Source organism: Sturnira hondurensis, unplaced genomic scaffold (assembly GCF_014824575.4).
Source record: "Sturnira hondurensis isolate 20B ecotype Veracruz unplaced genomic scaffold, ASM1482457v3 Scaffold0014854, whole genome shotgun sequence".
Taxonomy (NCBI): domain Eukaryota; kingdom Metazoa; phylum Chordata; class Mammalia; order Chiroptera; family Phyllostomidae; genus Sturnira; species Sturnira hondurensis.
Window position 1 is genome coordinate 2658943 of NW_028087485.1, and position 13203 is coordinate 2672145.

Genomic DNA, 13203 nt, shown 5'->3' on the forward strand with positions numbered 1-13203 from the left:
CCACATTGTTTTGGGGGCTCATAAAACCTAGTGTCTTACTCTCTCTAAAAAGACAGCTTTGAAACTGAACAGACATTTTTCCAAAGAACATACATGAAACATGGAAAGGTGCTCAAAATCACTAAAAGTCATTAATAATCAGGGCAATGCAAATCCAAACCGCAACAAACACCTCACACCTGTTAGAACAGCTATTCTAATAAAAGACAAGAGATGGCGTGTTAGCGAAGATGTGGCGAAAAGGGAACTCTCACTATTGGTGGGAATGTAAATGGTACAGCTACTGTGGAAAACGTGCAGAGGTTTCTTCGTGACCCAGCAAACTTCCTTCTGAGTATAAATCCAAAGGAAACAAAAATGGGATCTCGAAGAAATGCCTGTACCCCCATGTCTATTGCAGCATTATTTACAACAGCCAAGATATGGAAACGACCTAAGTGTCCACCTGCAGATAAGCAGATGAAGAAAATGGTGTGTACACACACACACACACACACACACCCCACAGATTATTATTCATCCACAAGAAAAAAAGAAATCCTGCCATTTTCAGCATGGATGGACCTTGAAGGCATCATGCTAAGTGATATAAGTCAAACAGACAAAAACTGTGTGATACTACTTATATGTGGAAATCTGAGGAAGCCAAGCTCACAGAAATAGGAAGTAGAATGCTGGTTACCAGGGTGTGGGAGCGGGGGGATGCTGGTTAAAGGGTGCAAACTTCAAAAATGAGTGAGTTCTGGAGACCTAATGTATAGCATGGCGACTGTAATCAACAGAGCTGTATTATATACTTGAAAGTTGATTTTAAAAAGCAGATCTTAAAAGTTCTGGCCACCAAACAGAAAGAGGTAACTATGCATCCCGATGGAGGCGCTGGCTGACACTGTGGCAGCTCTCATTTTACAAACTATTACGTGTGTCATACCAACAGACGGTACACCTTAAACTAGCACAATGTCCTATGTCAATCATATCAATATATCTACAGAGCTCCAATGAATACAAAGAAAAAATAAAGACAACTCCCTCACTCTTCCACCCCGCCAAAAAATACTCCCCACTCAGTGAACGGCATTCTCCATCTGCCTACCTTTGACTCCCCTTTCTCCCGCAACACCAACATCTAACCCATCAGCAAGTTCCACTGATGTCCCCTCCAAATCTGTCCCCTTTCACAAACTGAACTCCTCATGATTTCCCGCCATGCGATGAGGATTCAACACCAAGTTCTCACTGCATCCCCAGGCCACTCTCCCTGGGCCCTCAAGCCCCGTTCCCACCATAGCTGGCTTTGTGCCTCCCTTGAGGCCAAGTTTCCCCCCTCTTGGGCCTCTGTACGTGTTTTTCCTTCTGCCTGGAACGTCCTGCCACTCTCCAACCCCTTCTCGCATACCTTCACCTGGCCAACTCCACTCAAACTTTCAAATGTCATTTTAAAGGCCATTTCCCCTGAGGACCGTCCCGGCCTATAATCCTCACCAATTTCTCAGTTGAAATCCCATCTCCCCAGTCAAACCCTCTCCTCCCTGGTACTCTTCTTCATGGCACCTAGAACAAGGACACCCACACAGGAGGGGCTGCAATGGCTTTGCTGAGCCTCAGCTAGCAACAGAGCCTCCTAGCACAAAGCAACTGCCAATAAGCATCTGGCAGGAAAGGGCAGAATGCAACCCAAGTCAAATAACCCATCAAACCTCCACATGTGTTTAGTAACCAAGAGGACGCTCCCAGGGTCCTGTTTTGTTATTTACTGTGAGTAGAGCCCTCCACCCCCTGAACTCCTCAGAAACAAAAGACAAGAGGCTTGCCCTGCCCTCGGAGCTTGAAAAGGCTCAACGCAAACAGCAAAGACTCGTGTGAAGGTCTGAGCATCACACTGTATTTCATAAGGATTTTCCACGCGCTTTCAGCGTTTAAACAACAACCACCGCCACCAAGTACACCACGCAGTCTGGAGGGCTTTGCTCCTCGGGACTCAGGCGGCTTTCTTAGCCCACACCTCGGTGCTCATTACTCCACCGAACACAGGAGACCAAGAACCACTTAGAAATGTACCCTAAGGTAGAATTCCGCATTCACTTCAAAAGGAAACCCCCAAGATAAAATGGTAGGAACTTTTGAAGCCTTTTGCCATTTTGTAAGATACATGCTGCACCAAAATACCACCATTTTTGGTACAGAATCTTTTTTTGCTGGGTACAAAGACAGTTAAATGAAAGTCTTTGTATAGCAGAGGCTCCCGGGTGGCATCCAGGGAGCGGCTCCGAACCCTGCCGCTTCCCCAGCGCCGAGGCAGCTCCGCCAAGACTCAGGCCGACCACTTAGCAGTCCCAGCTGTTTGGTCCTCATTTTGGAGGGGGGGGGGGGGGGGGGGGAAAAAAAATTTNGGGACAAAAAATTTAAAATATACATTTAAAAACACCACAGGGAAAGAAATATGAGCTACCTGTGAGAATTAGAAAATGGGACTGTGGAGGCTGGGGAGGAGGGGAGCAAGAATCTGGGCCTGTGGCTAGCCTCCAGGAAGTGGATAAATGTCGTGGGGTGTGGGGTGCGCGCGGCAGGGGAGGGGGGATGTTTGGGAGGAAATAAAAGGGAAAGGGAAGGTGGAGGGTGGACAAGAGGGAGGGAGAAATGTATTTGTTGTGTGGCTCCTATTTTTTGGCTAGCCGCCCCAAATCAAGACAGTATCCTTGAAGGATAAAATTCCTCTTCTTTTAAAACACAGGTCAGGAGTCGCTGGATTATAACGAACAGGATGTTATATCCATTACAGGAACTCAAGTTTGTAGGGTTTGCTTCTTAATTTAAATACTATTTCATCAGTTGAACTTAATACTATTTGATCAATTGAACTCCACTTGCTAAGAACATTTATTCTACACATCAATTTTTATAATGTGGTAACCCACACGCCACATGGAAATAAAAAAAAAAACAATCAGATTAAAATACTCAGACAAAATGCTTTTAATTCCCAAGTGAGAATTCTGCCCCAAATATGGACCAGGAAAAGGTTACTTTCTTAGCAAACTGTGATATTAGTCTCCAATGATTCCCAACAAAACTGAACACTTCTCTATTTTCAAAAGAAAACATTAGAAATCATTATGAAACAGCTTGGCCCAGAAATCACAATAAATCCAAATTTCGCAGAAATTAGGAAGCAATCCTCAGACAGTTATTTTGAAACATGTCTGATGAAACACTGTGATGTGACAATGTTTTATCTAAAAGAATGAAAAGTCTGAGGAAAAGCCCAGTGTCGGGAGAAAAGTTGGCCATTCTTCAGTGAATATGAAATGAACGTGAACCAGATTCTTCTGATTGATACTGAGCCAAATGGTCCACCGGCCACAATGCCCCCTTTACAAATACTGGCACACTGTACCTGCCCAGCCAGGGCCGGCTGGCACCTCACTCTGTCCAATGAAAATGTAATCCCAAATGTAGTCCCAAGGTATATGACTCCTCAACCCCCAAAACTATGTGGACAACAATCTCCAGCCTTTTTCCACCCTAGTTTCCCATCTCCCTCCACTAACAACCCCCGCACCCGGCCCCACCGCCCAACATCCCTCGCCTTGCCCCTTAGCACCAGGTGAAGACTGCAGAAATGCACAATCACAAGGCCGACCGTACAACCAAAGACACCAGTCAGTTGCCACAAGCTTTAAGTATTTCACAAGTTTGGTTTCCTTCTGTCCAACTTACGGTTTTTCTCCTCTCTCCAGCTCCCAGAGCCCCCCACCCACCACCACCCACCCAAAACCTCCCTACAGTGTTCACCCCGCACCCCACCCGAGGCCCCAGGAACACAGCACAAAGCACAACAGATCCTATTACAGTTGCCAGCTGTGGCTCCTTTGGACCAGGGTCTCCATGGAAAGGGTGGGGTTCTCCCAAGCGGTTGCTATGGAAAACACGCCTTCAAATAAACAGCAGAAGGGGAAAAAAACCCTAAATCCCCTCACTGTTCTTCACCAAAATCCACACTGCTCTGAAAAAACGTTTTAACAACTGCTCAGACTGCTAATTCTGCAAATAAAAATAAGGCGCTTAAATTCTGAATTGTGGCATGTGTTCTTATGGGATTCTCGGGGGTGGTCAGAGAGGAGGGCAATCACCTCCGTCACCCAATGGACACATCCCCGCTCTCGCTCACCAGCACGGGCAGTGGACCTCTGTGCCCTACCTATGAGGTGCTATGCCCACTCTGGGCCACTTCTAAGAATTGCATCTTCTCTCCACCTTCAAAGAGAAGAGGCCTCCCAGAGATTTAAAAGATAACTTCCTTTATCTGTACATTAAAAAAAAATGTGGGCGAGTCCTGCCAAGCATTTCCAAAAGCAGAGAAATTTCCAAGCCTAAATGCACACATGGAAATACGGGGAGGCAGGAAACGTGAAAGGGACGGGCTTCCTCATTTTACCTTCAAGGACCCTGTAACCATCACACTTTTTCAAAATCTTGGGGTATCATCAAAATACTGTCTTACATGGCACTCACTTTTCCAGGAGAAAGCTGCATCAGAACCCCACACCAACAGTGTGTTTATACCTGTGACACTGTCCCTGGTGACGACACAGAACCAGCCATGGAAAGTTACTTGCTGTCAGGACAGAATATTCCACAAGGGCGCGGAAAGAGAGCAGAGAACTGGGTCCAGTCCTCACTCTGGCCACTAACACAGTGTGTGACTTTGGGCAATTCAATGAAGGCATCTCTGGGCCTGTTTCCTTTTCTGAGAGCAGGTGCATCCTAACTGATCTAAGGGCACTTCCAGCACCCAAATCTCAGCATTATAGGAGTATGTCTAATTACGAGCATCCATTTTATTGTGGGGCTAGAGGAAGGAGGAAGTTTCTGGAAAATGTCAACTCTCTTTCTATGTGCCTTACTTATGACAAAAATTCATAGGACATTTTCACAAACAATGGCCCACGAGGTGGCTTTATGGAAATAAATTATTTTGCAATATATATAAACATACACATACATATTTAATATTCCTATAATGGGGGCATAAAACATTAAATATAATATACTCAATTACAGCAAGCTACAAAACAAGGAAGCAGTTAGCCTGAATTTTGACACAATGCATTCTTGAGACTTTTGTACTAAAGAAAATTATTTTGCCATTTATGGAAATCGCAAGTAACACAGAAGCAACATATCGTAATGGGGAAGATGTTGTGACACTGGGATAAAAAATACATGAACTGTTAGCATAAAGTTCAGCTCATAGTACGAATATACAGAAGGGAATATTCCAGTAAGGCTGAGCTATCTTCTCTCGAAGTTAATCTATGAACTCCACTTTTGGGGCTCACCAAATCCTTAGAAGGTACATAAAAAATATATGTAGACACACGTGGTATATGTTTCAGTCTCTCAGTACTGCAAACAAATGGTTCCTTATTTAAACCTCCACACTTTCAAAGCCATGGATGTACAGGTTAAATTTAATTTAAGCCTAAATTAATTTCTTGGCTCAATCAATCAGCCCAGAAGAAATTTTTCTGATGTTACTGTAGAATGTTCCTTTCCAACAATTAAGATGAACTGGATGGGGTGGGGGGGTGACTGGGGGTCTCAAATCCAGGGCTTTCTTCAAGTTTTCTAATCCACTCTGCCATTCACCTTCCCTAAATGACTTTTTCAGGACAGATTCTGGATATTATAGTTTTAAAAATAATTGCTTTGATACCATTTCCAGTCTTCCCCACACCATCGTGACTGTATTTATTAACTGGAGCCCACAAAGCTCAATTCTAACCCAATAGGAGAGAGGACAGGTGGGAAATTTTCCAGGTAGGTAGGTAATAATCGCTAAGGTCCAATAGGAGAAAACCGGCACCTTATAAATATAAACCATATCCAAGAATATACCAAAGTATTTTTGAAGAAAGAATGACTGATAAACAAGGCCTGTTATCAACCAAAGATCATTTTCTTCAAACCCCGCCCCCCATAAAGGAAGTGATTGCCTTTGTGAGGTCACTTACGACAATGTGCGCTGGCGAGGGAGAGCGGGCATCCTTGAGGGCTTGTCTGCTTTGGAGGGTCCCCGCCTGCACATCCAGCAGCGGCCATTTCATCTGCAGGTACTGGAGAGCAAACAAATCGAACATGGAACATGAACTTAGAAAAGAATCACCAGACAGCTACATGGATCAGAAACTGAAAAGCTTAAAAGCATGCAAACGACAGTACCAACGGAAAAAGCACGGGACCCCAACAGGTTCTTCCTTCGAGTTCACGTTCCATAGGCACATGTATACAGCTATAGTTTTATCTTTGCATTCAGACTACCGGTGGCTTCAGATAAAAGTATCTCAGGAATACTACCTCATTTGGAAGGAGTAGCGGGGAGGGGGAGACAGAACGGAAGAGGAAATGGAGCCTCAAGCCAGTGTCCTAGGAGACTCTGAACCTGCTCTTTCAGGAAACCTCATTTCTAAAGACACCTGAGTATCCCCAACTGGAAGTTACTCAAGTCGGGTGAGGATGGAACTCTTCATCCAAGCTAAAAGCCAATAAAACAAAATTATTTCTTGGTAAGAGATGCACAAACAGGGCACAATGCAATTACAGCCTCATCGCAAAAGGCCAGAGAAATTCTTAAATACATACAGGTTTACCACGGAGAGAAAAATAAAGACATATGCCAAATATGTCTATCTCTGCCCTGCTTGGAGGTCGAAAATGCTAGGACAGGACATAGGGACAGGAGCTGCTTCTGTGGAAAGGAACATGGTCAGCTTTGGAGGGGACTTAACCTCCTGATCCAACTCCCCATTGTGCAGGTAAGGGAAACTGAGGTACAGTGGCTTCTCCGGTCACTGAGATTTTTAGCACATGTATAAGTACCACTGGGGCATTTGACTTTTGTTAGTGACACTACAGAAGTTTCACTTGGGAAAACTTCAGAGACCCAAAGAAAACTCAGACACTGCTAAGATTTTCTAAGGGCAACAATACCGGCCTTTGTAGCTCCGAAGGCCAGTTGACTAATGCATGAATTAATGCTTGCAGGGCATGTAAGGAACCATGTTGATGTTTTCAGAGACACATAGGGAAAAAAGGAAGAAGAAGGGAAGGAAAGGAGGAAGGAAAGAGCCAGTTTTAATATTAATCCTACTGAAATTTTCAGTGAACACTGGTTAGAGCTTGCTTTGTGCATGACGGAGACAAAAAAATGGCGCCCTCTGGGGGCTTCCGGGCACCAGAGAGAGAGTGGGGGAAGCTATGGCCAAGACTCCGGGAGTCATACCCCAGGGAATGCCAAGAAGAAGGTGGCATTTCTGAGAAAGAGACTGGAGAAGGCCTCACAGAGTCTTCTTAAGTCAGAAAGATTTCAACAGAAAGGACAGCACAGGGCAGCCCAGAGAGAAGGCAGGCTTTGCTCAAATCCCATGCGACAGAAAAGGGCCAAAGCCACTCCCGTAAGTTTTTCCATGGGTTTCCTAAAGACACAGCCTTCTGGCCATTAAAACCTAATGCGGCTCCACCTGAAGCAGGGAGATCCTACCCCGATGGGCACATGTCCCCAACCTAGAGCTCCACAAGGTTGGAGCGACTTCATCTTCAGACCTTCGACCTGGAAGCACCCAATGCAGAGGGAGGCTGGTTGCTGCTCCTGGTAACTCACCTCAAGACCTTGCACTGAATGCCTTTGCTTCCGTAAACCTCCTGTTTTTTCATTTATAAACTGAGGGGGTGTGATGGGGGTGGGTGAGGAGGGGCTGTCCCAAGCAGTGACTGACTTCTAGGAGTCTGGGCCTCCAGACAGGAAACATCACCAGGCACCAACACCCCCACCCCCACCCCCGCCCAGTCACCCTCCTAATCAAACTACTTCCACTGCCTCGTTTGGGAGCAGTGCCATCCCAAGTTGAGAACCACGGAAGTGAGCGTTTCCTGGTCTCCCTCAGCCCTCAAACCCAAGCTGGAGGGCCATGGGACTCCGTGCTGCCCTGTCTCACCCTGACTTCTGCCCCTTCTCCCTCGCCACATAAATACATGGGCCCCATTGGTCAAAAAACCACTCAACAGAGTCATTTCCTTGAGGCCAACCAAATGGACACCTGCCAACACTCACCCCTCCATCTCATAAAAGCCTCTTGAGAAAAATGCCAAGCAGATTCCACCACTCACCTACATGTCATGCTACCATCAGTGGGGACAGGTAGATCAATGGACAACTTTTCATCTTTGGCCATCTGCAAAGCGGATTTCATGGCATTCCAAGTGCCACCTCCAGCGAATTAGGAAATTTAGGCTTTATTTAACGTGACAGACCTGCCCTAAGGACCCCACCCAAGCATTATCATACCCATAATGCAGTATTAATGCAGAGACTTGTAATTCTTACTTTACATAAAAGCTTCATTGTGCGCCATATCCAATCTCCGCGGGCTACCTGCACCACATATTTTTATGAGCCTACATTTCAGCGCTCCGAGCCTACAATACACATAATTTTCAATTATGTTAGGGCAGCTCAGGATCACTGCCTATATAACATTACTGGTTGGAGGAAATGAGACTCGGCCCCGCTGCCCAGAGAGAGCTAACCAAATCCAGATGGCAGGGGCAGACAGCCCCAGTCCCAACGACTGGCAGGGACTCCACAGTGACAGCCCCAACCTCTCAGTCCCAGTGCAACTCGATCCCACAGAACGGCTGGGTCCCCCGCAAACCCGTGCCTGTCCCTTGGACCTTAACTGGCATTCAGGCCAACGAGGTTCCTTCTGGGGAAGTGAGTATTATGTCAGGATTTTTTAAAGGAAGTTATTAACCTCCTCCAAAAGTGATGGATTTCCCAGGTCTCTTCATCTCCTCCAATTGGTCCTTATTAATAGAGAAAATAAATAAATACAAGGAAGAAAAAGGAAATTAGGCACTATTAGAGCCTAGAGGAAAATCTTTTCCTTCCTGGACACACTAAGCAGCAGGAAATTCTATTTATTCTGTTGGGTCCTGAAGGGAGACCTGGAGAAAGAAGCGTCTCCGATTTACAAACCGGCTGGAAAGCCACGCAGTGTTTTCCCAGTAGTTCCACTCCGGTTTTACATCCTTTTTGGGGAAGAAAAAAAAAAGTTCCCACCATCCCACTAGGAAAACAACACTGGTCTCCAGCTCTCTTCCTTTTAGGCTGCTCAACATGGAAATTATGAATTGCCTAGAAAAACATTAAACTTTTCAACAAACTGCAATCAAATGGGGCTGTGGGAATTCCTGCATTGAGAACTGTTGAAATGGAGTCCGCTCGACTTTCATTTCGCAGGGGGAGGGGGGGAAATCCCATCATCTCAACTTCAGCATTTCATCCTTTGTTTAATAATAATGTTCTGCTCATGGCCCATTAGAGTTTTTCCCAAAATCATATTTTATGATATGTCTCAAGGAGCTTAACTTAAGCTTTTGGACCTGTGGACAAAGTCTCAAAATATATACAATACCACTGGCCTGAAAGGAACCAAGGCTATTTAAAAGCCTGTTAAATTGTCAGCAAAGAGAGAAAGGTATAGCTCTCGAATTTCTCTTCCTCCAACTCTCCCAATAAAAAAGGCAGAGAGGAAAGGCAAATGGGAATGGAATGGATCTCCCAAATCAGAAGGCCCCACTGGGGTCAGGTTCAAGTGGGCCCAACAGAATCTGCTCGAATGAAGACACCCCCACCCACAAGGACCCAGATTGGGTAGCAAGGATGGAGGGAGCTGATCAGAGAACCTGCCACATGAGGCCAGCTGAGGTCCTGGTACAAACTTATTTTCTAAACAAACAGGACAATTCAAAGGACAGCGATGGGGATGATAATGACGAAGATTGCCAGGAAACTCCACATCCTTGACGAAACACCCAGGCGGCTTCCCGGCACTCCCCTTCATTCTCGCCACCGCACAGATGGACGGGCAAGCGGAGCCTGCCCATTATTTGTTCAGGGCAGGGCTGGCAAACTTCTCCCGTAAAGGGCCGCACGCTGACCATCTCGGGCTTTGCCACCCGTACATTCTCTCTCCTAACAACTCGGCTCGGCCACAGGCAACACCTGTATGTACAATCGTATTATGTCATGGCTTTGTTCCCATAAAACTTTATTTATAAACACTGACATTTGGATTTCATGTGACTTCCTTGTGTCAGGAACTCTTCTTCTTTTCTTGATTTCTAACCATTTAAAAATAATAAAAGTCATTCTTAGCTCAAGGGCCATACAAAAGCAGGTGGCCAGCTGGCCTCGGCCCGTGGGCCCTAGTCTGCCATCCCTGGCCTAAGGAAAAAATGTCAGGATGCGAAGACCATGTCAGACAGGACATACTCTTCACTGGGCCTTAAATCCATCACATAGCAACCATGTTCGGTGACCCAAATGCAGCATTCTGAATTGAATCATCACTGGCAGACTCGAGTTCTGGGGGGAGCTCGGAAAAGAACCCGAGCTCTCTGGCCGTGACTCGAAGCCAAGGGGTCTAACCACAACCTCATCCAAATCACTATCCCTCCCTCTGAAATGGAAGTTTGAAAATCCCTGAGCAGTTCTGACCAGAAAGGGTTCGTGTGGTTAAAAGTTCTCACCCACTTCCCAGGAGACACTGGCAGCGTGTCACGTGTCACCAAATCATCACACAAGAGCACCAGGCAGAAATTCCTCTGGTCCTGGGCAATGTCCCCCGTGTGCTTTGGGACCAACTTTCCAGGTTTGCAAGCTCCTCTGTCCAGAGCTTCCCAACGTGTGTAACTTTCCCATGTCACAAATCCGGGAAGAAAACCCACAGGTGCCAGCTTGGTCCACCACCAACAGACAATATTCGCCACGGGCCCAGGCAGAATGCAGAGCTCCGAGTGGAAAGAGGAACACAGTAGGGCCTCAACAGACTGCTCAATGGAGATGAAAGCAATTTCTTCAGGAAAAGTAGGTCCTGATGAAAACCTATCACCCAGGACAGAGCTGCTTTTATCCTTTTTGAGCCCCTCGCTCCCTTCCTCAGCCTGGTAGACAGGCATCCTTTACTGAAGTATAAAATCCAAGCTATTTCTCAACCAGGGTGCTTCTTCCTAGAAAAGTTCATCTTACAAGAATCCAAATTCATTGGAAACCACCTTCATGATAGATTTTTACGGCTATGACTTCCGAACTCACCAGCGCGAGAAAGTTGTACACGCGTTTTACAAAATGGAAAGTCACTACTCCGCCTAGACACCCCATACTGAGAGCACCATCAGCCATGGCCTATCATGTCCAAAGTCTTCAATCCTTCCTCCCCTACAAGGTGACTCGCTGCCCCCACCCCATGCAGCCTCCAGCAGGGAGGCCCATGCCAACTCTACTTAAAGTGCACAACCCTGACTACAGTGTTCACGTCACTGGGTTTCACAAACCGCCACCGGAAACCACCCGTCATAAGAGGAAAACAGAGAAACTTAGGTAGCCAATAGGAAGCACAGCCCTCGACAATGCCGAGAGCACATCCGCATTTCTGCAGGAGCTCACACTGTGAGGAGCGTCTGCACACAGGCCTACGAAAGAACAGGCTTGGCCGTCTCTTTCTGAACCTACTTCATTTCTCAGAAACAGAAGATGGAAAATTCAGCTCATCTTCTGTAAATAAGACATTCTGCCCTGGGTCAGGAAATCGCAATTTATCCCAATGGTTAAAATAGAAGAATGTGATGAATTTAATACTCTGCCCTACCCTCTGAATCCACGCTGACAGGTTTCCAAAATTTAGCAGTGATCATATACACCTTAACAGTAAAACTACATGAAACTATCTCAGAAGTCTTCAGAATCCTGCAGGATCCTTAGGACTTCCACGACAAAAATGCCTCAGCAATTTTCCTGCAGATGCAGAAGGTATAGGAGATTAGGCTGCTTTGTCCCAGATTAAAACATACTCCTAGGAATTTCTTCTTTTGAAAAACCCCCAGAAAGCCTAAGATAGAGGCTCTGTTTAAAGAGGCTTTATACGACTGTACAGAGAAAGAAAATTCAGAAATGGATGATTCCTGCTGGTTGGAAGTATTTACTACAGTTACCAAGGAAAAGAAACCAAAGCCCACAGAAGGACAGGCACACTCTGAACTTGGAGAAGGAAGAAAGCCACAGGAAAAATCCAGTAAGATGTTAGGATTGACTTTTTCTTTTTTTAATGAAACTGAACATAATAGGAACTCGGAAATGTCTCCCTTACAGTCACTAACTATCCCGTTCTTCAACATAAAAGGAATATGGGGGTGGGCGTGGCAGGGTATCAAGGCACCTGTGAAAACACAACAATTTAATGGTTTCATCTCTATGGGTTGGTCATTATACAATTTTTAAATGAAATCCGTACAGTTAACCCTTTTTGTCCTAATTATAACAATCTCGAAGGTCCTAACAGTATCTCTTTACATTGAAAGAGTATTTTTAGAGTTCATAACCACATTCACAGTAACACTATGAATTAAATGAGCAGAAAGTCACATCCCACGTTTTACCAAGGAGGAACCTAAGGCCCATTGATCGAGGCCCAGCTTGTCTGAGGGTCGCAGTGTCAGCTGGCAGTCAAGTGCACAGGGCTCCAGACCACCCAGTGTTTTCCACTTCACCCTTTGGAACTTCCTTACTTTGGAACTTCCTCTACCTTCCCCGGTTTTCTTATCAACTGCTGGGCATCCTTGCCTGAACCCCAGCCAGGGACTGGAGTCTCAAAGGGCATGGCTAAGGGAATGACTCACAGCATCCCCAAAGGAATAAATAACTCTTCTCCAGCATCTAGCACCGCTCTTTCCCCCTTGGAAGCTAGGCAAACTATTGTTTTCTTCCAAGGCTACCAGAAAATTGTTTCTACCAGAACTACAAATCAAAACAAGCAAATAAAAAGCAAAGCAATTCGATAACCAGAACTTGGGATTCACTGTTTGCTTTTCCTGCCTAATTATTCAGTACCCCTGGTCCTGGAGATATTTTTGCAGTTGCCAGGCCAGTGGTTTGCAGGGCGGCACCTGCAGAGCGGCGCAGGGCAGCACAAGCTGGACAGGATTTCACCAGGCCCCTCCCCACACCCTCAGGTGAGCCCCTCGGGCCTTCCTCCCACCCACCCCAAAATGTCGCTCTTAAAATTTCAACTGTGCTCCTCAGAGTAGCAAACGGAGTAGCAAGTGGGGAAGAACCCGAAAACCTTCTTCCCCGGACCAGTTCCA

The 13203-nt window shown here is 45.9% G+C and overlaps 1 protein-coding gene across 33 annotated transcripts in view; it reads right to left on the bottom strand.

Moving 5' to 3' along the window:
• The window catches only part of TCF7L2 (transcription factor 7 like 2), a 185261-nt gene that overhangs the window by 108431 nt on the left and 63627 nt on the right, over positions 1–13203 (bottom strand). For 32 of the 33 annotated variants that reach the window (XM_037063897.1, XM_037063902.1, XM_037063900.1 and 29 more), the window contains one exon: positions 6018–6119. The exons of the other annotated variant lie outside the window; for it this stretch is intronic. In XM_037063897.1, the coding sequence (XP_036919792.1) occupies positions 6018–6119 (102 nt within the window). The remainder of the gene's footprint in view (positions 1–6017; positions 6120–13203) is intronic. 33 annotated transcript variants of the gene reach the window in all.